Raw genomic sequence first — 23,729 nt, forward strand, 5'->3', positions numbered from 1 at the left:
CTCAGCAGCACATGGATCCTTCTCAAAAATAGATCATATATTATGTCACAGGGCAACTATTAGACAATATAAAGGAGTAGAGATAATACCATGCATATTATCTGATCATAATGGAATGAAATTGAAAATCAACAATAAAAGAAGTAAGGAAAAATCATGCATCACTTGGAGAATGAACAATAGGTTACTGAATGATCAATGGGTTATAGAAGACATCAAGGAGGAAATTAAAAAATTCTTAGAGATAAATGAAAACACAGACACAACATATCGGAATCTATGGGACACATTGAAAGCAGTTCTAAGAGGAAAATTTATTGCTTGGAGTTCATTCCTTAAAAAAAGAAAAAACCAACAAATAAATGATCTAATACTTCAACTCAAAATCCTAGAAAAAGAAGAGCAAAACAACAGCAAAAGAAGTAGAAGACAAGAAATAATTAAAATCAGAGCTGAAATTAATGAAATCGAAACAAAAGAAACAATTGAAAAAATTGACAAAACTAAAAGTTGGTTCTTTGAAAAAATAAATAAAATCGACAGACCCTTAGCCACGCTAACAAAGAGAAGAAGAGAGAGAACTCAAATTACCAGCATACGGGATGAAAAAGGCAATATCACAACAGACACTTCAGAAATACAGAAGATTATCAGAAATTATTTTGAATCCTTATACTCCAATAAAATAGAAGATAGTGAAGGCATCGATAAATTTCTTAAGTCATATGATTTGCCCAGATTGAGCCAGGAGGATATTGACAACCTAAACAGACCAATATCAATTGAGGAAATAGAAGATACCATCAAAAGACTACCAACTAAGAAAAGCCCAGGACCGGATGGGTATACAGCAGAGTTTTTCAAAACCTTTAAAGAGGAATTAACACCAATACTTTTCAAGCTATTTAAGGAAATAGAAAAAGAGGGAGAACTTCCAAATTCATTCTATGAGGCCAACATCACCCTGATTCCTAAACCAGACAAAGACACTTCAAAGAAAGAAAACTACAGACCAATATCTCTAATGAACCTAGATGCAAAAATCCTCAATAAACTTCTGGCGAACCGGATACAAAAACATATCAAAAAAATTGTGCACCATGATCAGGTAGGATTTATCCCTGGGATGCAAGGTTGGTTCAATATACGGAAATCAATAAATGTTATTCACCACATCAACAGGCTTAAAAATAAGAACCATATGGTCATCTCGATAGATGCGGAAAAAGCATTCGACAAAGTACAGCATCCCTTTATGTTCAAAACTCTAGAAAAACTAGGGATAACAGGAACATACCTCAACATTGTAAAAGCAATCTATGCTAAGCCTCAGGCTAGCATCATTCTGAATGGAGAAAAACTGAAGGCGTTCCCTCTAAAATCTGGAACAAGACAGGGATGCCCTCTCTCACCACTTCTGTTCAACATAGTTCTCGAATCACTGGCCAGAGCAATTAGACAGACGAAAGAAATTAAAGGCATAAAAATAGGAAAAGAAGAACTCAAATTATCACTATTTGCAGATGACATGATTCTATACCTAGCAGACCCAAAAGGGTCTACAAAGAAACTATTAGAGCTAATAAATGAATTCAGCAAAGTGGCAGGCTATAAGATCAACACGCATAAATCAAAGGCATTCCTGTATATCAACAACAAATCCTCTGAAATGGAAATGAGGACAACCACCCCATTCACAATATCCTCAAAGAAAATAAAATACTTGGGAATCAACCTAACAAAAGAGGTGAAAGACTTATACAATGAAAACTACAGAACCCTAAAGAGAGAAATAGAAGAAGATCTTAGAAGATGGAAAAATATACCCTGTTCATGGATAGGTAGAAGTAACATCATCAAAATGGCGATATTACCAAAAGTTCTCTATAGGTTTAATGCAATGCCAATCAAAATCCCAACGGCATTTCTTGTAGAAATAGAGAAAGCAATCATGAAATTCATATGGAAAAATAAAAGACCCAGAATAGCAAAAACAATTCTAAGCAGGAAATGTGAATCAGGCGGTATAGCTATACCAGACTTCAAACTATACTACAGAGCAATAGTAACAAAAACAGCATGGTACTGGTACCAAAACAGGCAGGTGGACCAATGGTACAGAATAGAGGACACAGAAACCAATCCACAAAACTACAACTATCTTATATTTGATAAAGGGGCTAAAAGCATGAAATGGAAGAAGGATAGCATCTTCAACAAATGGTGTTGGGAAAACTGGAAATCCATATGCAACAAAATGAAACTGAATCCCTTTCTCTCGCCATGCACAAAAGTTAACTCAAAGTGGATCAAGGAACTTAATATCAAATCAGAGACATGGCGTCTGATAGAAGAAAAAGTTGGCTATGATCTACATACTGTGGGGTCGGGCTCCAAATTCCTCAATAGGACACCCATAGCACAACAGTTAATAACTAGAATCAACAAATGGGACTTACTAAAACTAAAAAGTTTTTTCTCAGCAAAAGAAACAATAAGAGAGGTGAATAGGGAGCCTACGTCCTGGGAACAAATCTTTACTCCTCACACTTCAGACAGAGCCCTAATATCCAGAATATACAAAGAACTAAAAAAATTAGACAATGAGATAACGAATAACCCAATCAACAAATGGGCCAAGGACCTGAACAGAAATTTCTCAGAGGAGGACATACAATCAATCAACAAGTATATGAAAAAATGCTCACCATCTCTAGCAGTCAGAGAAATGCAAATCAAAACCACCCTAAGATACCATCTCACTCCAGTAAGATTGGCAGCCATTAGGAAGTCAAACAGCAACAAGTGCTGGCGAGGATGTGGAGAAAAGGGTACTCTTGTACATTGCTGGTGGGACTGCAAATTGGTGCGGCCAATTTGGAAAGCAGTATGGAGATTTCTTGGAAAGCTCGGAATGGAACCACCATTTGATCCAGCTATTCCACTACTCGGTCTATTCCCTAAAGACCTAAAAAGAGCACACTATAGGGACACTGCTACATCCATGTTCATAGCAGCACAATTCACAATAGCAAGACTGTGGAACCAACCTAGATGCCCTTCAATAGACGAATGGATAAAAAAAATGTGGCATTTATACACAATGGAGTATTACTCTGCATTAAGAAATGACAAAATCATAGAATTTGGAGGGAAATGGATGGCATTAGAGCAGATTATGCTAAGTGAAGCTAGCCAATCCCTTAAAAACAAATGCCAAATGTCTTCTTTGATATAAGGAGAGTTACTAAGAACAGAGTAGGGAAGAAGAGCATGAGAAGAAGATTAACATTAAACAGGGATGAGAGGTGGGAGGGAAAGGGAGAGAGAAGGGAAATTGCATGTAAATGGAAGGAGACCCTCAGGGGTATACAAAATTACATACAAGAGGAAGTGAGGGGAAAGGAGGGAAAATATAAGGGGGAGAAATGAATTACAGTAGAGGGGGTAGAGAAAGAAGAGGGGAGGGGAGGGGGGAGGGGGGATAGCGGAGGATGGGAAAGGCAGCAGAATACAACAGACTCCAGAATGGCAATATGTAAATCAATGTGCAACTGATGTGATTCTGCAATCTGTATATGGGGTAAAAATGGGAGTTCATATCCCACTTGAATCAAAGTGTGAATTATGATATATCAAAAACTATGTAATGTTTTGAACAACCTACAATAAAAATCAATTAAAAAAAAAAAAAAAAAAAGAAAAAGTATTGAGATACATACGCCTGCAAACACCTACTAGAATGTCTGAAACACAAGAATATAATAAATTCAAAATATTATTTGTAGTTTCTTATTTATTATTGTTCCTAAAAGCACGTGATGGCTATGAACAGATGATATTATATAAAATGATTGATATTATATAAAATGTGGTTGAGATGGGATTCTTAGATATTTTTGTTATTGCTATTGTTATTGTTAATCTTTAAAATGGAAAGACTATGATTTTAATTTTCTGTTTATCAGGAAGCAGAAGCACATCTATAATGGAGATATCTCCCATAGCTTTATGTTGACTGGGATAACAATGGAATAGATTTGATGAGAGTCATGCTGTATCTCTGTGGACTGTTTTCTTTGCAGAATTCATTATTTGCTATAAATGTCATTACATAGTCCCATGTCTTCCTTTTTTGTTGTTTTTTTGTTTTTGCTATTCACAAGGAAATGTATATGTATGTACAGGTCTGAGAGTTTTTTTGTCTCACATCCCTGTTCTTGGCTTTACTGAATAACAATGATCTTTGTCTTAATTAAAATTGTTAATGCCTTGTAAAAAAAAAAATAAAAAATAAAAAAAAAAAAAATAATACCGAGACTGTGGAGCTGGAGATGTAATTTAGTGGTAGGGCGTATGTTAGCATGCGTAAGCACCTGCACTCTATCCCTAGCACCATGGGGAAACTGGTTTTGTATATGTGGAAGAATAAGATTAGATCCCTACCCCTCATCTTGCACAAAAGTCAACTCAAAATGGGTGAAAGACCTAGGAATTAAACCAGAAATTTTGCATCTCTTAGAAGGAAATATGCAGACAACACTCCAACATACAGTTTCATGCAATGGCTTCCTCAATGGGACTACTAAAGCTCAGAAAAAATACTAAGAATTGACAAATGGGATGGCATCAAATTAAAAAGCTTCTGCACAGCAAAGGAAACAATTAAGAATATGCAGGAAGTGGGGCATGGTGGTGCACGCCTGTAATCCCAGCAGCTCCGGAGGCTGAGATAGGAGCATCACAAGTTCAAAGCCAGCACTGAGATGCTAAGCAACTCAGTGAGACTCTGTCTGTAAATAAAATACAAAAATAGGACTGGTCAAGTGCCTCTGAGTTCAATCCCTGGTATCAAAAAAAAAAAAAAAGAAAAGAAAAGAAAAGAAAAAAGAATATGAAGATATGAAGAGATAACCTACAGATTGCAAGAAAATTTTGCTACCTACTCTACTGAGAGAGGATTAATATCTGGAATATATAAATAACTCAAAAAATTTACCACCAAAAAAACCCCTCGGGGCTAGGGATGTGGCTCAAGCGGTAGCCCGCTCGCCTGGCGAGCGTGCGGCCCGGTTCGATCCTCAGCACCACATACAAACAAAGATGTTGTGTCCGCCGAAAACTGAAAAATAAATATTAAAAAAAAAAATTCTCTCTCTCTCTCTCTCTCTCTCAAAAAAAAAAAAAAAAACCTCCTAATTAATAAATGGATAAATGAACCCAAACAGATACTTCTCAAAAGAAGAAATACAATGGCAAAAAAGTATTTTTTAAAAGTTCAACTTCATCTCCATGTGTGGTGGCTCACACCTGTAAGCCCAGCAGCTCAGGAAGCTGAGGCAGAAGGATCACAAGTTCAAGGCCAGCCTCAGCAAAAGCAAGGTGCTAAGCAACTCAGTGAGACCCTGTCTCTAATTAAAATACAAAATAGTGCTGACGATGTGACTCAGTGGTACTCGACTCAGTGTTGAGTGCCTCTGAGTTCAATCCCCGGTACCCCACAAAAAGTTCAACTTCTTTTGCAATTAGGGAAATGCAAATCAAAACTACATTGAGATTTCATCTCATTCTTCTTAGAATGGCAGCCACCAAGAACATTAACAATAATAAATGCTGGAGAAGATGGAAAAAAGGAACATTTTTTAAACAATTTTGGGGGATTATAAATTAATTCAAACATTATGAAAATCAGTATGGAGGTTCCTCAAAAGACTAGAAATGGAACCACCATTTGACCCAGCTATACCATTCCTTGGTATTTATCCTAAAGAATTAAATAAAGTCAGCATACTATAGTGATACATGCATACCCATATTTATAGCAGCTCAATTCACAAGAACTAAATTATAGAACCAGCCTAGGTGTCCATCAATGGATGAATGAATAAAGAAAATGTAGCATATATACACAATGGAGTTTTGTTCAGCCATAAAGAAAAATAAAACTACATCATTTGTGGGAAAATAGTTAGAACTCAAGAGCATTATGGTAAGTGAAATAAGCCAAACTCAGAAAGTTGTATGTCTTTTCTTACATGGGGAAGATAGAGAGCAAAAGAAGGGTCAGGGAGGGGGGGTCTCATGAAAATCAAAGGGAGATCAGTAAAGTCGAGAGAAAGGGACCACAGGGAGAGAAGAGGGTAGAGAAAGGGAAAATACTGAGGAATGATTTTGACCAAATTATATTGTTATATTGTGTTCATATACAAATATGTCACAATGAATTATGTATAGTTATAACACATCCATGGGGGCTGGGGTTGTGGCTCAGCAGTAGAATGCTCACCTAGCACATGTGAGGCCTTGAGTTTGATCCTCAGCATCACATAAAAACAAATAAATAAAATAAAAGTATTGTGTCCAACTTCAACTAAAAAATAAATATTTTTTTAAAATGCATCCATTAAAAAAAAAAAAAAAGTAGAAACAGAGAAAAAACTGTTCAGCACCACACTCCTTTTTCTCCCCTGGTCTACACTTTTCTTCACACTTACTCCCAATATTATTTGCTTATGATTTCTCTTTTCTACCATAATATAAACTTCATTAAGGCAAAGACTTGTCTGTTTTGTTCTCTGTTGCATCCCTTCTACTAGAGCAGTATAGTAGGTGCTCAGAAAGGATCAGCTGAATGAACAAATGAACACGTGCTTCCTATCTTCAGCATGCATATGAAAATGGTCTTACAATGCTATTATCTGAGCTCCAAGCACCAAAGAAATAACATAAATTTTCAAAATATTTCATGAATTAGGAATATTTTAATAGTATCATACAATTAAAGTTATTTTGAAAGTGCTTAAAAATCCCTCATGAAAAGTAGCCAAGATCCTCTGAACCAGAAAAATATTGGGGCAAATATAGAGTTAATGCCTACAACACCTCCACATCAATTGTGAAAACTCTGATCTATTTCTGTACTCTAGTTAGTAAAAAAAAAAAAAAAACTGTTTTCCTAAGCCCCCACCATGCTGACAAACTACTCCAAGTGTCTGCTATCATCCTAAGCTATAGCCTGACACAGAAGGACGCCTCCAGGATGCTGCTCAGAAGCTGGTCAGCACAGGCTGTTTCCAAGCACTAACCATTTTATCAGAATAGTTAATATTACCCCTGGAGGCATCAGCAATTAATAGATTAAAGGAAATACCCTAAAGATGGGGGCAATTGAAAACTATAGGAAAACAAACTAATAAAAAGCATCCTCAGTGAGCAATCCTTCCTGTTGCTAATGGAAATGTAAATGTTCCCATGTATGAATCTGATGTCACTTTTTCCAACAGGAATAAAAAGTCTATTAAATTATCACCAAGGATACACATGCCAGCTACTACTAGTGCAGTAGTTGTAAACATTTACATTTTTAACTGTGAGTCACTTTGTCTTTGTACATTACCGTCAGCCTCACTTACCAGATATCCCAGAACAAAAGAAGTCCACTTAAAATTATTCTGATGTCAATCCCTCAGCAACAGTGAATAAGCAGAAAACAAAAGGGACCTTATCTTTTCTGTTATGTGGCCTTTTTCATGTCCCATCCTCTTTACTACATTTAATAAAAATGACTTTGGGTTTATATTTGTCCTTGAATGTATCAGCTAATTGAATGAATGACATAATATAAACATTTGCCAGTTCTGGGAAGTGAGATTTCATTTTATGAGTTTAGTGTGGCAAATAATGCTGGAACCCTTTGATAGACATTCTGATTTAACTAGTGGGCCTACTTTGAAAATATAGAGATTCTTTTCAATACATATTTCATGAAAGAATTTGCATTACTATAATCACATTTTAACTGTATTCTATTTATAATTACATGAGAAATAATAATATGTTGTCAGAATTACTTTGAAAAAAATCTATGAAAAAATATTTCTATTGTTAATAATGGTTCTCTGAGAGACCGAATAGGAATAGACTTTCCCTTTCAACATTATTTATAACATATAAACAAAAAAATGCTTATTTCAACTCAGTTTTTTTAATATTTATTTTTTAGTTGTAGTTGGACGCAATACCTTTATTTATTTATTTATTTATTTATTTTTATGTGGTGCTGAGGATCGAACCCAGGGCCTTTCACATGGGAGGCAAGCACACTACCACTGAGCCACAATCCCAGCCCCTCAATTCACAGTTTTGAAGGTTAGAACTCATGATCAATTGACCCCATTACTTTGGACCTATGGCAAAACAGCATATCAAGGTGGGAATACACAGTGGATCAAATCCACTTGCCTCATGGCCAAGATACAAAAAGAAAATGAAGGGGTCAGGGTCCCACATTCAGGAACGTGTTTTCAATGACCTAAAGTTCTCCCACTAGGCCCCACCTCTAAAGGTTCCGTCAGCTCCCAATAGCACAACACTAGAGACCAAGCCTTTAACATATGGGCCTTTGGGTAACATTCAACATCCAAGCTGTAACAGGGGAGAAAGCAATAAAAAGGATAACACTGTAGGAAAACACTGAGATATTAAAAGATAGCAGTTAGCAACAGACAAATTTCTGTCAAGCTAAAATTCATTATCTGGGTGAATTTTTTTAACATTTTAAAATATTTTTTTATCAGCAACCTTATTCTTTCTCCAAGTTTGCAAAGAATCACTTTAATTTTCAGAGAGTTGTATTAATCCAAATTGAAAAAAAAAAAAAAGAATGCTTAAACAGGTTTAAAAAACAATCTCAAAGATTGAATCATACATCATCTGTAGGCCCAACAAGAGAAGATATTGATGTCTGTGTACCTTTTCATTTTAAACAATATTTACACAGTTCAGTGTTTTTGAACAAGAAGCCTCAGGCAGCCCATACATGAAAATCCCCGTCACTATGGCAACTAGAAACAGTGATATTGAACAGTGATTTGTCACATATTGTTTGTCAGGCACAGAAAAACAACTCAAGAGTCATGCTTCACTGGAAAAGAACCCAGTTAAAAAATAACCTGGAGTAGTGGTTGTTTTAAAATGTTTATCAAGTTTTTGTGATTTCATGCCAGAACATCTTAACATTAACTCCAGTTCAAAGGGATAGTTAATGTCTCCTAGAGAAGTGTTCATGCATTCATTCATTCATTCACTCAGTCAAGAAATTATGCTGAGTAGGTGCCCTCTGCTGCAGGAACTATGCTAGGTAGAGGATATACCACTGTGAAGGAGACAAGCAGGGGGTCTGCCTCACTGAGCTTTCAGAATAACTAATAAGCAAACATATGGGGTGCTCCAGGTAGCCAGGGCACACAGGACTTTCCAGAGGAAGTGATGGCTAAGCTGAGACCTAACACAAGAGCATGACCTAATCAAGCAACTCTGGGGCAGGGGAGGGTACAGGCCTTGTGGATGTTCCAGGGAGAAGCCAGCAGGCATGGTGATCTGAAGAGTAGAAATAATAGGGCATATTAAGAATCCAATGTAGTTACGAATGGCTGAAACAGAGCTCTAGGCATGGTGGTGGAGAGAAAAAGAGGATAGAGAAATGGGGTGCATGGCATGAAGGGGCTTGTTCCTAAAGGCCCAGAAAAAGACATGCTATATATGAAATATGGGTTAGCAAAAAGAGCCACACCAAAAAAGAGTACATGCCGTATGATTTCATTTATATGACAGACAAAACTAGGCAAAGCTAATCAATGGTGATAAGAGATTAAAATATGGGAGAGGTGCGAACTCTGAACAGGACATGAAAAATGATTTCTAAGGGTGCTAAAAACGTTCTACATCTTTCACTGAACTACAGTTAAATTGTTTATACATATTTATAAATTTATCCAATTTACACTTCTGTTTGCTCATGTTATCTTAAACTAGTTGTACCTTAATAAAAAGGGAAAATCACATGAGTAAAATGGTTAAATATTTAATATATTCTTTCATATGTAAGAAATTACCTGTTTATATAAACCAAACAAAGGGAACAATGATTTCTAGAGAAAATAAACAGTTTTAAGTCAAGGAAATATTTTGCTAAATAAAGAAGATTTGGGGTTTATGCAACTTGGAGTTACAGACAGGTCTTAGCATATATTTTTATTATAGAAAAATTACACACACACACACACACATATGAACATATAGCAAACATAATCATCAAATTTAAGATCTAAATATATGACTATGGTGCAAGGCCCTTGGTTTGAACCCCATAAAACACACACACACAAAAAAAAAAAAAAAAAAAAAAAAATTTTAACTTTAAAATTGAACAAATTAAAAATAAAAATCAGAGTAGGGGGGCAGGGGATGTGGCTCAAGCGGTAGCGCGTTCGCCTGGCATGCGTGCGGCCCGGGTTCGATCCTCAGCACCACATACAAACAAAGATGTTGTGTCCGCCGAAAACTGAAAAATAAATATTGAAATTCTCTTTTCTCTCTCTCTCTCTCTCTCTCTCTCTCTCTCTCTCTCTCTCTAAAAAAAAATCAGAGTAGGAATACACAGAGACATCAAGTGCAATGATAAAGTTTTAAGCTGGGTGGTACATACATGGGCATCTGTTATACTCCATTCCTTTTTGCACATATTAAATCCATTATTTTTCCATAGTTGAAGAGAAAAATCACTATCTGCAGAATGAAGTAGTTAAAGGAATGCCTAGAGGGATCCAGGCATGAAATGAGAGTGGCTTGTCCCCATATCAAATGGTAATGGCATGAGGATGAAGGGAGGAGGACACAGGGAGAGAGACATGAAAGAGAAATCAACAGCATTTGGTAATCAACCATATATGGATGTGAAGGAAAAGAAGGAGACGAGGGTTTTTTGTTGTTGTTATTGTTTTGCTTTGTTTCAGGTACTGGGAATCAAATCCATTCTACCACACTCCCAGCCCAAAAGATGTCATTTCTGCTTGGCCAAATGAATGGATGGTGGTTTCATTCATTGAGATGAAGAAACAGAAAAATAAGCAAGAATTCTGAGGGAATAAGAGGAGAATAATGAGTTCAGATTTTGACAAGATAACTTTGAAATTGAAATTTCCAAGAAATCACTACAGTCTGAAGAGAGGAGCAAGAACAGGGTTAAGGACAAATTTGGGAGCCATGACAACGCTCAAGTCAGGAGTAAGCTGAGCAGAGAAGGAATCATAAAAGAAACAGGAAAAATCAGCCCAAAAAACTGGAAGAAAACTACAAGTACGTGTCATCCTGGTAGTTGAGGGAAAAGAGTGTTTCAGGAAGGAAGTATAGGCTGGGGACGTAGGTTAGAGGCAGAGTGCTTGCCTAGCATGCCCAGGGTGCCATGTTCAGTACCCAGGCCCTTAAAAGAAAGGAGAAGAAAAAAGGTATGGTCAACAGTGTCAAGTTCTGATCCAGGCTCAGAAAAGATACAAACTAAAAATAACTTAAATTTGGCAAATAGGAAGACCCTGATCCATTTCTGAGAAAGACAGGGAGAAAATCAGAGTGGGGTAAATGGGAAATTAATAATCCATATTACCACTGAGCATTCGATCGAAGAAGATGACCTTCCCCAATAGGGAAAGACTCTTCTTTGGTCAAGGATATACGAGTAGCTGCGTTCCCCTGCTAGAACCTCCAAACAAGCTCTCAAAGTCCATATTACTGTTGAATAGGAGCTTTTATTGCTGTTCTCTGAATTTTATCATTGAAAAAATTATTTCTTACAGTTAAAAAGTAATACTAGAAATGCAAAGATCAAAATTAAAAGTTTGGCTCTGAAGAGAAGAAGAAAGATAGGGAAGCAGTAAGGAGACAGGCTATATAGAAGGATCATTGGTTTGTTGTATTTTTTCAATCTATAATAGTATATTTAAATGATATTAACATGCTGGCAATAAAGGGAAAAATTAAAAAAAGAATATATGAACATATTCAGGTCCCCCCAAATGAAGAAAGCACAAAGGGTTCTTGTCAAGACAACCACCTGGTGACAAACATGCTCAAGTCCTGTTAACACTCCTTACCTGGTGAAATACAGCATGAACTGGACAATTATTAAACTACAAAGCAGTACATCATAGCAGAAAGAAGAATGGATGTTAAGCAACTGCTATTAGGAAAGATCTTTCACAGTCCTCTCCTTCCTACCATTCCACAGCAAAAACAACCTTTGGCATTGAACAAAAGAATAACTTTGAGCATAATAGATAAAAGAAAATTAAGTTATTATGCTATTAATTTTCTTCAGAAACAGCTGTTAGTGAATACTTACCAGCTTTGGAGTTTTCAGGATGCTTGTCGGGGTGACATTCGAGAGCCCTGACCTTAAATTCTGCCAGGATTTGTTCAACCTAAAACAAAAATCAGTGGTAAAAATAAGCAGAACAATTTACATGGCATGAAGGAAGCCATGGGCATCAGTCCTCAAACAGCCAACTATTTGTACTTATTTACTTACAGTACTGGGGATTGAACCCAGAGACTTGTGCATGCTAGGCAAGCAACTAAGCAACTATGATCCATCCCTTTTTAAAACTTTACTTCAAGACAGGGTTTTGTAACTCCTTGAGCTTGCAATCCTCCTGCCCCAGCCTCCCAAGTAGCTGGTGTTATAAATGTGCACTGCCAAGCCCACTCTGCCTGGCTCAACTTTTTATTTTGATCCTTACATTTCTAATTTGACTTTTTTTAAGTATAAGAAATAATTTCTTCAATAACAAAATTCGGAGAACATCAATAAAATCTCCCATTCAAATAGAAATACGTATTATTATATATTGTGGTAGCAGAAATTTAACTTGATTCTGTTTTTAAATGATGGCCCAAAACACTTATGAACTCAATATATTTAAATGTCCAAAGTAGTCAGTTAAGTTTCTTTGAAGAAGATATAATTGCCACCATTTTTTTTTTTTTTTCTGCCATGCTAGGTATCAAACTCAGGGCCTTGTACTTGCTAGGCAAAGTTTTTATCACTAAGTTACATCCCCAACCCACCCCTTTTCCTTTTTACAAAGAATTTCACAATTTGCAATGTCATGGGGTTCAATCCCCAGCAACCCACTTCCAAGAAAAAGAGAATTTCACAACAGAAAGAAAAAGGACATAATCTAAAACTGATAATTTTGTTGCCAATTAGCAGATTGGTTAATGATTGGGAAAATAAAAATTCTAGCCCAAGCTAAAATGAGGGTCCTCCATGATTTGATTCTATTTTACTTTTCTGTCTAATCCCTATTGTGAATTATTAAGACTTGCATTTATTAATCATAACTGCAATAACAGCAGCAGGAGACAACAGTAGTTATGCAGCTCTGGAATCTGATTGCTTTGTTTTAAATCCCAGTTCTAATAAGAGATTTTAGGCAAGTTATACAACTTCCATGTATCTAGGTCTCCTTCTCTTTACATCAGATTGATAATATAAAAGTATATGACTTTTGTATACTTTTGAGTATATAACATAAAACCTGATCATTAAGAACTTAATAAAATACCATTATTAAATATCAGTGATTAAGTAACTTGTCTAAAGTCTAATTTCTTTTACAACTGAGTTATTAGCCAGGCACAGTGACATATGCCTGTAATCCCAGCAGCTGAGGAGGCTGAGGCAGGAGGATCAAGAGTTCAAAGCCACCCTTAGCAACTTAGCAAGGCTCTAAGCAACTCAGTAAAATCTGTCTCTAAATAAAAAAAATACACAAAAAATGGGGGGGGGGAATAAGTGATCGAGTGCCCCTGAGTTCAATCCCTAGTACAAAAAAAAAAAAAAAGAAAGAAAGAAAGAAAGAAAGAGGAAAAAAACTGAGTTATTTTGTTAACAAAGCATTTGGACTTTAAATCCTATCATTTAAAACATCATTTTATATGCCTGAAATCTTCAGGCTTAGGAAACTATGATTTGGTTCAATATTTATTAGCCACTATTAATCAAATTAACCTCTTAAGAAATAAATTCATGAGCAACTCAGCTCAAAATTGTCATAAGATTCAAAGGAGAAACACATTCTTTCTAATCAGCTCTATGTCATCCTTAATCAATTTTTATAAAATATACCTTTACTTGTACAGTCAAAGTCACACTCTATTAGATAGACATATGTAGAAAGCCCTGACTAATCTTGTTCTTTTCCTTGTTAAGCTTCTACTGAGAACCCCTTGGAATAGCAGAAAAGGATTAGTCTTCCTGTTAAGAACTTTAATTAATTGTGAGTTTCTTCTTTTTACGTGCTCCCTTTAACCATCAGAAACCATAACCTGTTTATATAAAAAAATAAAATTGAAAATTAGGTTTATTTTTAAATTTTAAAATATTAAATATTCTGGGTAGGGATGTAGTTCAGTGGTAGATTACAAACTTAACATGTGCAAGCCTCTGGGTTCAATCAGCACAAGGAAAGAAAGTAGGCAGGCAGGCAGGGAGGGAGGGGAAGGATTGAGGAAGGAATGGGAAGGGAAAGGAAGGGAAGAAAAAGAAAGGATTCTAAAGAGCATAGTAGTAAGCATGTTTAAATTACTAAGTAATTTATAAATAAAAATTCTCTCTGAAAAAATTTCTGTCAATACAGAATAGAAAGTAAAAGTTCTTATACCCCTCTTCCCCCCAAGACTATAGATTATATTCTTCAAAATATACATTTTACACATATTTATGTACATATTTTGGAGGGGTTTTTTAGATATTTTTGTAGTTGTAGACAGACAGAATGTCTTTATTTTATTTGTTAATTTTTATGTGGTGCTGAGGATCGAACCCAGTGCCTCATGCATGCTAGGCAAGCACTCTGCCAGTGAGCTATAGCCCCAGCCCTCTTGAAGTTTTTAAATAACATAAATAGATAAAATGACACCCATCAAAAGTAGAAAGTTTGGTTTTTGTGGCTGTTGTTTTATTTTTTTAATTCATAACCCATTAGAAAACATTCTAGTATGAATCAGTAGAAGCAAATGGTAAATTCTCAGCAATACTAACATGTGTAACTGTTATTTTTTTTTTCTTTATCTTTTCTGGATTTTGTCAACTTTTTTTTTAATTAAGTACAGCCCATGGGTCTGTACTTAATTAAATTGCCTAGTATGTGTGAGGCACTGAGTTCCATTCTCAGCACCACATATAAATAAATAAAAGTCCATCAACAACTAATAAAATATTTTTTTAAAAAAACAGCCTATATCTTTAATTACTTCATTATTTTAACCACAGACCTTCTATAGGGCTAACTCTGGGTAAACTGAATAGTAGGATAGTTTGTTTTGTACACCCTTTATTTATCTCCTGGCCTCCACACCTCATGTGCCCAGTGCCAAATGCAGGCTACAGACAGCTGATGCACTCTATGTCAAGGTCCACTGATTCCTGCTTTCCTGATCCAACGTCCAATGATCTGGAAAATTGCCTATTCTGTTGGCCAGTAAACATAGGAAAAAATGTTCAACTTCACTCGTAATCAAATAAATCAAAGCCGATAAAGGGAGATAATGACCACTGTTACTGAAGGTACAAATAAATGAACACTCCTGCTGTCCTGGTGAGGACATAGTAGGTACAAACTCTCTGGAAAGCAATTGGGATAATACTACACACACACACACATACATATGTGGAAAGCCTTTAGTTTATTCCTATTCTTTGATCCAACAATTCTAACTCTAGGAATTCATCTAAAGAGATTATCAGAAGTGGAAAAGAATTTACAAGAAGGTTCAAGAAATAAAATATAATTTTAAACAACCTATATGTCTGATAATAGGATATTTGTTAAAAATTAATTGTAACCTAACTATAGGCTCTGGAATACTTTGCAGACATAAAAATATCATCTTGGGGGCCAGATGTAGTGACACATGCCTTAATCCTAACAACTCAGGAGGTTAAGGCATGAGCAGTGCAAGTTCAAGGTCAATCTCAAACAATTTAGAAAGACCCTGTCTCAAATTTAAAAATAAACAAATAAATAACTGGGAATGTAGCTCAATGGTAAAGCTCAACTCAATTCCCAGCACTGCAAAAAAAAAAAAAAAAATATATATATATATATATATATATATATATATATATATATATATATATCTTGTAGTAGTAGAGTTTTAACAACTTGAAAAAAATTGTATGATTTTATAAGAAAATGGAAGCTACAGGCTGAGGTTGTAGTTCAGTGGTCAAGCACTTGACTAGCACATGTGAGGCACTGGGTTCAATCCTCAGCACCACATAAAATTAATAAGTAAATAAAATATATGTTTCCAAAAAATGGAAGCTACAGGCATTATGTGCAGTACAAATCCAGAAAAGTTATATTTAATAAGATTATTATATATGTATATAAAACAATTATACTAAGATTTATTGAAATTTACTATGTGCTAAGCATTGTTCTAAACACTTTACATATAGTGTTTCATTTAATTCTCACAACTATATGAAGTGAATACTATTATTATTCCCATTTTTCAGATTCAGAAACAGACATAGTGTTATGGTGTCGATGTGGTGTCCCCCAAAAGCTCATTTGTGAGACAATGCAAGAAGGTTTGAAAGAGAAATGATTGGGTTACAGCCTTAACCTAATAAGTGAATTAACCCCTGATGAGATTAACTGAGTGGTAACTGGAGGAAGGTGGGGTGTGGCTGGAGTAGCTAATTTGGGGCATGGCCATGGGGTATATATTTTATCTGGCAAGTGAAGACCTCTCTCTCTGCTCTCTGATCACCATGTGAGCCTGTTCCCTCTGCCACCCCCTCCTGCCACGATGTGCTGCCTCACCTGAGCCCTAAGGAATGCAGTCAGCTGCCTATGAACTAAAACCCTTGAAACTGTGAGCCCTCAAATAAGCTATCTCTTCCCTAAAATTGGTCAGATCCTTTAGTCGCAGAAGTGAAAAAACTGACTAAAATACATAGATAAAATAATTTTCCCAAGGTCACAAAGCTAGTAAGTAGCAGATCCAGAAATCAAAACACATATAAAAATACTCATATAAATACAAATATGCATGTATTTGCATACATGCATAGACATAACAATGTACAGTGCTTCAGCTGTCTGTGGACTGTATTTGGCACTAGGCACATGGGGTGTGGAGGCCAGGAGATAAATAAAGAGTGTCCAAAACAAACTATCCTACTATATCAGTTTACCCAGAGTTAACATGCATAAATCTTACTCCAAAATGTTAAACATTTAGGTTAACGTTTTCTTTGTGATTTTTTTGTACTCCACATATCCTTAGTGAGCATATATCAACTTTAGAACTTAAATTTCTAAACTTAGAAGCTTATTTCCACATCCTGTTATCAAAATGTTTTGGTTTATCCAAGGAAATACTCTAGTATGCAATGGAGACTAATTTGATTCCTACTTGATGAATCCAAATTTCTCTAGTGCCTTTTGTCTCTCTGTGCACCTAAATTATGGCCTTCTAGGACTATTTTGGCCCCAGCTCTTCTCTGAAATCTTTATTTAATTCTTGTTGTGCTTATGGATGGTATCACACAGCTCAGTCCTTAATTGTTCATAATTTTTTTTCCTGTGCATTAGCTTTAGTTCCTCAACTAGATTGACAACTTCTTTACACTCTGGCACCGTATCTCATTTTTTAGTTTTATTTTGTTCTAAGTTATTTCCCACCTACCACCACCCCTTTGCTATCACTTCTAGTACCAGCCCAATAAAAAGTGTTCAATTGGTAAGAAAGAATGAAGGAACTTTGGATTGTGCAGAAGAGAGTGAGAGGAAGGGTGGGGCAGCGAGAATGGGAAGGATGGTAGAATGAGACAGACATTATTACCCTATATACATGTACATGTATGATTACACTACTGGTGTGACTCAGCTCCATGTACAGCCAGAGGAATGAGACGTTATGCTCTATTTGTATGCAATGTGTCAATATGCATTCTACTGTCATGTATAACTAATTAGAACAGAAAAATTAAATAAAAAAGTGTTCAATGATTACCTGATTATAGACTGACAGATGTTCTTTAAGTAACATCATTATAGTAGAAAAGCTTTCTTAAAAGGATGAACTGATTCTAGTGATGGAAATCCGTTTGCTACAGAATGTGCTATAGAATGGAGGACTCGTTTTAATAAGTGAGTTAATTAGTATTATTTCAATTCACTCATTTTGAAACTGAATTTTACTCACAAAACTCCAGATGTTAGCAATATCCCTGAAACAAATGAAAGACCCTCTTATACATTCCAATCAAATGGAAATTAATTAAAACATGAACCATAGAAACAATTTGAACCACAAAATAAATAATGTTAGTCATTTGGGTTATTGCCCTTAAAATATAATAACAACCCATTAAATAAATTGAATAAATGGAGAAGAAAAAAATTAACCTTACCAATAGGAAAGAATAGTAGAATGAATCAGACATAAATTTCCCATGTTCGTGTATGAATACATGACCAGAGTAACTCCATATCATGTACAGAAGAATGAGAAGTTATACTCCAAGTATGTATAATATGTCAATATACACTCTATTGTCATGTATATCTAAAAATAATAAATTAAAAAAAATAATTTGGCCTTACAGAAGAATTCCAACTAATAAATGTAAATGAAATGAGGGAAATAGAAAGTCACCATTAGGCAAATGACATAGTCATTAGTATCATGATCAAAATCCACCAGAAGATATCAACTCAGGGTGAAAGTTTGAGGGGAAAGAGTACAGTCTCAAATCATCTAACCCCAAGATAACTGATAATTACAAAAGGAAAAATTATAACCCTACCATAGAAACCTAGCAGAAGAGATCTGACACCATATTAACCAAATGATCACAGTCAATAAACAGCAAAGATACAACATCACTGCCATGGTATGGCTTCCAAAAAAATGCATAATCTCAATCTAATCCTCAAAAGTTATCAGATAAAACTAAATTGAAGTATATTCTACAAAATAACTAATAAGTACTCTTCAAAATGTCCAGGTTATAAAAGATAAAGTAAGAAAAATTTCAAATTGGAGGAAGCTAAGGAAACAGGACAACTTAGCGTTGTAAGGGATCTTGGCTTAGATCCTGGACCAGAAAATAAACATTAATAGGAAAATTTATGAAATTAGGTAAGACATAATTTAGATCAAGGATTGACTGACAGTAGCTCTTAAGCTAAATCTGCCTGCTAGGTTTTTATTTTGTTTTGTTTTGTTTTTGTTTTCTTTGTACCAGGGATTGAACCCGGTAGTGCTTAACCAGTGAGCCACATCCCCAGCCCTATTTTGTATTTTATTTAGAGACAGTGTCTCACTGAGTTGCTAATTGCCTGGCTGTTGCTGAGGCTGGCTTTGAACTCTCGATCCTCCTGCCTTGGCCTCCCCAGCCCCTGGGATTACAGACGTATGCCACCATGCTCAGCTACAGATACATATCTAAATGCAGATTCCCAGGCTCTCACCCATACCTAATAAGAAATCTGAAGAAAAAAAAAAGACATTTTAAAAATAATGCAGCCCCTAGAATATCATTCACAATATCCCTATGAGTTCAAAACAATGGCCACAACCACACCTACAACAACCTACTACTCTGTATCAGGCACTGTACCAAGCATTTTGTATGAATCATATCTCAATCTCCACAACTCTATAAAGTGGGTACTATTGATGCCCATTTTCAAATTAGGAAACTGAGGCATAGAAAAGTAAGTTTCTCCAGGTCACACAGTTATAAGTGGGAGAGGTCAAAATTCAAACCAAGGAAGCATGAAGGCAATAAGAAAAACAAATAGATGTTTCAATTTATCAGATTTTTACTCAATTTTCAAGTCCATGAAATCTTGGAGTCATGAAGTCTTTTTAACATTACTGCCCAAATAGTGACCAAATATATAAGAACAAGTAAGAACTAAATAAGATCCTTATCAGGAAAGATACTTTGTACCTAGTGTGGTACAAAGTATGTATGTATCAATACTTCAGAGGGTTTTATACCATGTATCTTTCCTGTCAAATCCCACATACAGAGAAAAGGCTGGCTGATCTGAGATCAGACTTCAGAATATTATTTTAACATTGGAAAGATGTTTTTTTCAACACAACAGCATGGAAATTTCCCCTGATTTATATATAATCATACATAAGGTAAAGTAGGAAATTAGTCTCATTGCTTATTATCAAGATTATATTTTTAATTTGTAAAGGATGATTTTTAAAAGTATCCAAGGGAGGGCTGTTGTAGCCTCACACATGTGAGGCATTGGGTTAAAAGATTCATAATTACTGTTCTAGAACCATTGGAAAATAGGCAAACTTAACTTTGGATATAATTAATTTTCAACACAAGTTTTAAATAGTAAGAACTATAAATCAAATCAAAACATTATTTAGACCATTATGGTGGCGCACACCTGTAATCCCAGTGGCTCCAGAGGCTGAGACAGGAGGATAGTGAGTTCAAAGCCAGCTTCAGCAATTTAGTTCAGGTGCTAAGCAACTCAGTGAGACCCTGTCTCTAAATAAAATACAAAATAGGGCTGGAGATGAGGCTCAGTGGTCAAATGCCCCTGAGTTCAATCCCCAGTGCAAAAAAAAAAAAAAAAAAAACATTATGTTGGAGGGACTGGGTATATAGCTCAGTTGGTACAGTGCTTGTCTTGCTTGCACAAAGTCCTGGGTTCAATCCTCAGCACAACACAACAAACCAAAAAGGAAAAAAAAAATTATGTGGGTATATCAATTTAATTATTAAAAGTAAAATCAAAATATCAATTTTCTTTGAAATCATTTTGGTATGAAGCGTTCTGATTAATTTTAGAGCGCTAAATCAAGTAATATTTTAAGTGAAGGAAATTCATCCAGTACAAATCAAGTTAAGGAAATGTCACATTAAATTAAAAATGGCATAAAACTTTTTAATGGGAAGGACATCCATTGAAAATAAAAAGTGAGGGAGAAGCTACTAGAAAGCTGAGCAGGAGGATTAAAAGTTTGAGGCCATCCTGGGCAACTTAGCAAGACTCTGTCTCAAAATAAAAAATAAAAATGGCTGGGCAATTTGGTGGTAAAGTGACCCTAGGTTCAATCCCAGGACCCTCCCCCGCCAAAAAAAAAAAAAAAAAAAAAAAGTGGAGTATAGAGGAAATCATGCATACACAAAGAAGACACAAAGAAGTAAGGAAATTGTAACAGGTCATGTCATTAAAAGTAAATGAGCCAGGGTATGATGGTGCACCCCTGAAATCCTAGCTACTCAAGAGGCTAAGGCAGGATGCAAGTTTGAGGCCAGCCTGAGCAACTTAACAAGGCCTATTTCACAATAAAATTAAAAAAAAAAAAAAAAAAAAAAAAACAGGTCTGGGAATGGGGAATGTAGCTAGGCAGGGTGCTTGCATAAGATCTAATACCAAAAAAAAAAAAAAAAAAAAAAAAAAAAGTTACCTAGAAATGCTACACCATTGACAGATCAGTAAAATATATCCAGAAAAGAAATAATGCTTTTATTTTCCTTTTAATACATGTCATGGTACATAGAAAGAAGTATGAATTTAACTGGAAATCATGAAGTGAAACTGTTATAAATTCTATAAATAAATCATGGAATCATTTCTTGTGAGTCTAAAACTAATACTCCTCAGGAAAGACAAGAGCCTAGCTACCAAAGATTGACTGACCATATCAAGAGATTCATTGTGAGACTATAATGACTTTGACTTTATAATCTGTCACATATTTTTAAAAATCCAAATTATAAAACTTCTCAAGTTAAATTATGTTACTTTAATTTTAGAAAATTCCTTCAAAATTTATTTTCTAACAGTATAAACCAAACTGTGAATGAGAAAGATGATAAAATTAGTAATAAACTTTATCAATTGCGATAAGCAAACTGCCACCAACATAAACAAGAATAGCATATTACTCTTCAAGAAAAATATGTAACTAAAAGAGCATTATAATTTGTTTTCTCCCTGTGTTTTCTAATTTTACATTACTTAAGATAACTTCCTCACTGTGGCAAGAAAAGAGATTTTAGTTCTTTATGTCTAATATTGCACTTTATTCTCAAATCAAAACTCTTGATTTTATGAAACAAGAATATCAAAATATTTGCTTTTATATTTAAATTTAAAATATTTTTCTTTAATAAAGAAGTGCTGAAACACTCCTTAACATGCTTTAACAAACATAGAGTTTTTCATGCATGTTTCATGCATACATGTTTTGTTTCAGAAACCATGCTTTCCAAAAGTAATTTCTGTCACACAATTTGAGATATTAATATAAAACAATGATTCCTGATTTATAATTTAAATGGTCATAAAAATACATGTTTTTAAAAAATAACTGATTAACCAGAAAATTACATTTCATTTTAATTATAACATGACATACTACAATAAAGGTATAGCTAAGTGTATACTCTAAAACATCAGCAATTACATCAAATTTTTAATATGTATTTTTAGCACATTGTAAAGTAGAATGTATGACCATTAGCCAGAAAATATACAAACAGAATTTGATCAGAGGTTTCCAATATAATTGCCATGAAATACTATACAAAACCCAACATACAGTTAAATCTTTAACATTCTTTAAGTTAAAGTGCTTTAAGGCGATACATGATTAGGATTTCAGATAATGTAGCTAAAAGTTCAAAATTAACATCTTAAATAAAAACTTGAAATACTGTGAGAAACAGCAGCATTATTCATAGTCTTACCGAAGAGAGTTCATCACATCCCAGTAATGTGTAGTAATCTTCACTTTCTTCCAACCTGTAATTCAGTATTGCATCCATTTAGATCAGTAAATCAGCTTCTCTCAGAAACAAGAGACACGATGAGCTTCAAATTAATAGGAAAACCCTCTTTAAATCTGAATGACGAAGGCACGTTCCAAACAGCAAAAGCTAGCTTTAAGACTGATCTCAGTCAATACGCCAGATGTCAGTCTAGACCTTTGTAAACACTACCTCTCATTGGCCATTTGCTGAGGAAAAAAAGAATAGACCACACGCTTGGCGCTGCAGTGCTGCCTGGGATCTGTAGTTTCTGAAGTGGTGAGATCAACTATTCATCTTATGTGTTAGTAAAGCCTTTTTACGAATTCCACAAATTGGTCATCTTGTCTTTTTCTATATATTTTTATCTTTTCTTCTTCTTTTTTAAGAAACAGAAGAAAATTTGAAACAATGTAGCAAAATTTTAGGATTTATTAGATGAGAAATGAGTATTTTGAATATTTAGAACATTTTGTAATGGGGTGGGGAGGGGCGGCTAGAAAGTGTATAACGCTTACCCAGTATGCTCCATGTCCTGGATTCAATCCCCGGAACAAAAACAAACAAACAAAAAAGGTAATTTTTACAATAATCTTAGAGTGGAAGAAAATAAAAACTAGGATAGCAAGCTCTCATTTGTTTAATAATACTCATTCAATAAATATTTATTGAGGACCTATTTTATGCTCACAAAAATTCTTGATTTCTGTAGAATTTTTGGGGGGGTGGGTGGAAAAGGGGCTGCTGGGGGTGGGACTCATGACATGTGAATGCTAGGTAAGGGCTTTTCCACTGAGATACACCCCCAGCCTCTAGAGGTTTCCTTCTGATAGAGAAAGAGAAATGATAAACTAAGCAGAAACAGGGTTATTTAAAATAGTGCTTTGTTCTACACAGGAAATAGGTCAGTAAGAAGGAAAATTATATGACAACCTGAGTCAGATTATTGCACCATTTGTCCTGGCTGGCTTTCTCCAGGCTCGGGTGTATAGAGTGGATCTAGAAAACTTGTATTTCAATTCATTTTGTCCATTGGAAAGGCAGCCTCGCCCTGGGATTCAGAGGTGAGTAGTCA

General features: G+C 35.1%; 1 protein-coding gene across 2 annotated transcripts in view; it reads right to left on the minus strand.

Moving 5' to 3' along the window:
• Dnajc12 (DnaJ heat shock protein family (Hsp40) member C12) overlaps window positions 1-23,729 on the minus strand; it is a 55,190-nt gene that overhangs the window by 27,893 nt on the left and 3,568 nt on the right. The window contains exons 2-4 of one of the 2 annotated variants that reach the window (XM_076834691.1): window positions 23,173-23,189; window positions 22,595-22,649; window positions 12,176-12,254 (exon numbers count right to left, since the gene is read on the minus strand). In XM_076834691.1, the coding sequence (XP_076690806.1) occupies window positions 12,176-12,254; window positions 22,595-22,649; window positions 23,173-23,186 (148 nt within the window). In that variant the 5' untranslated portion in view covers window positions 23,187-23,189. Of the gene's footprint in view, window positions 1-12,175; window positions 12,255-22,594; window positions 22,790-23,172; window positions 23,190-23,729 lie in introns of those variants that run through there. The other variant, XM_076834690.1, reaches the window with a different exon arrangement.

Source organism: Callospermophilus lateralis, chromosome 15 (assembly GCF_048772815.1).
Source record: "Callospermophilus lateralis isolate mCalLat2 chromosome 15, mCalLat2.hap1, whole genome shotgun sequence".
Taxonomy (NCBI): Eukaryota; Metazoa; Chordata; class Mammalia; order Rodentia; family Sciuridae; genus Callospermophilus; species Callospermophilus lateralis.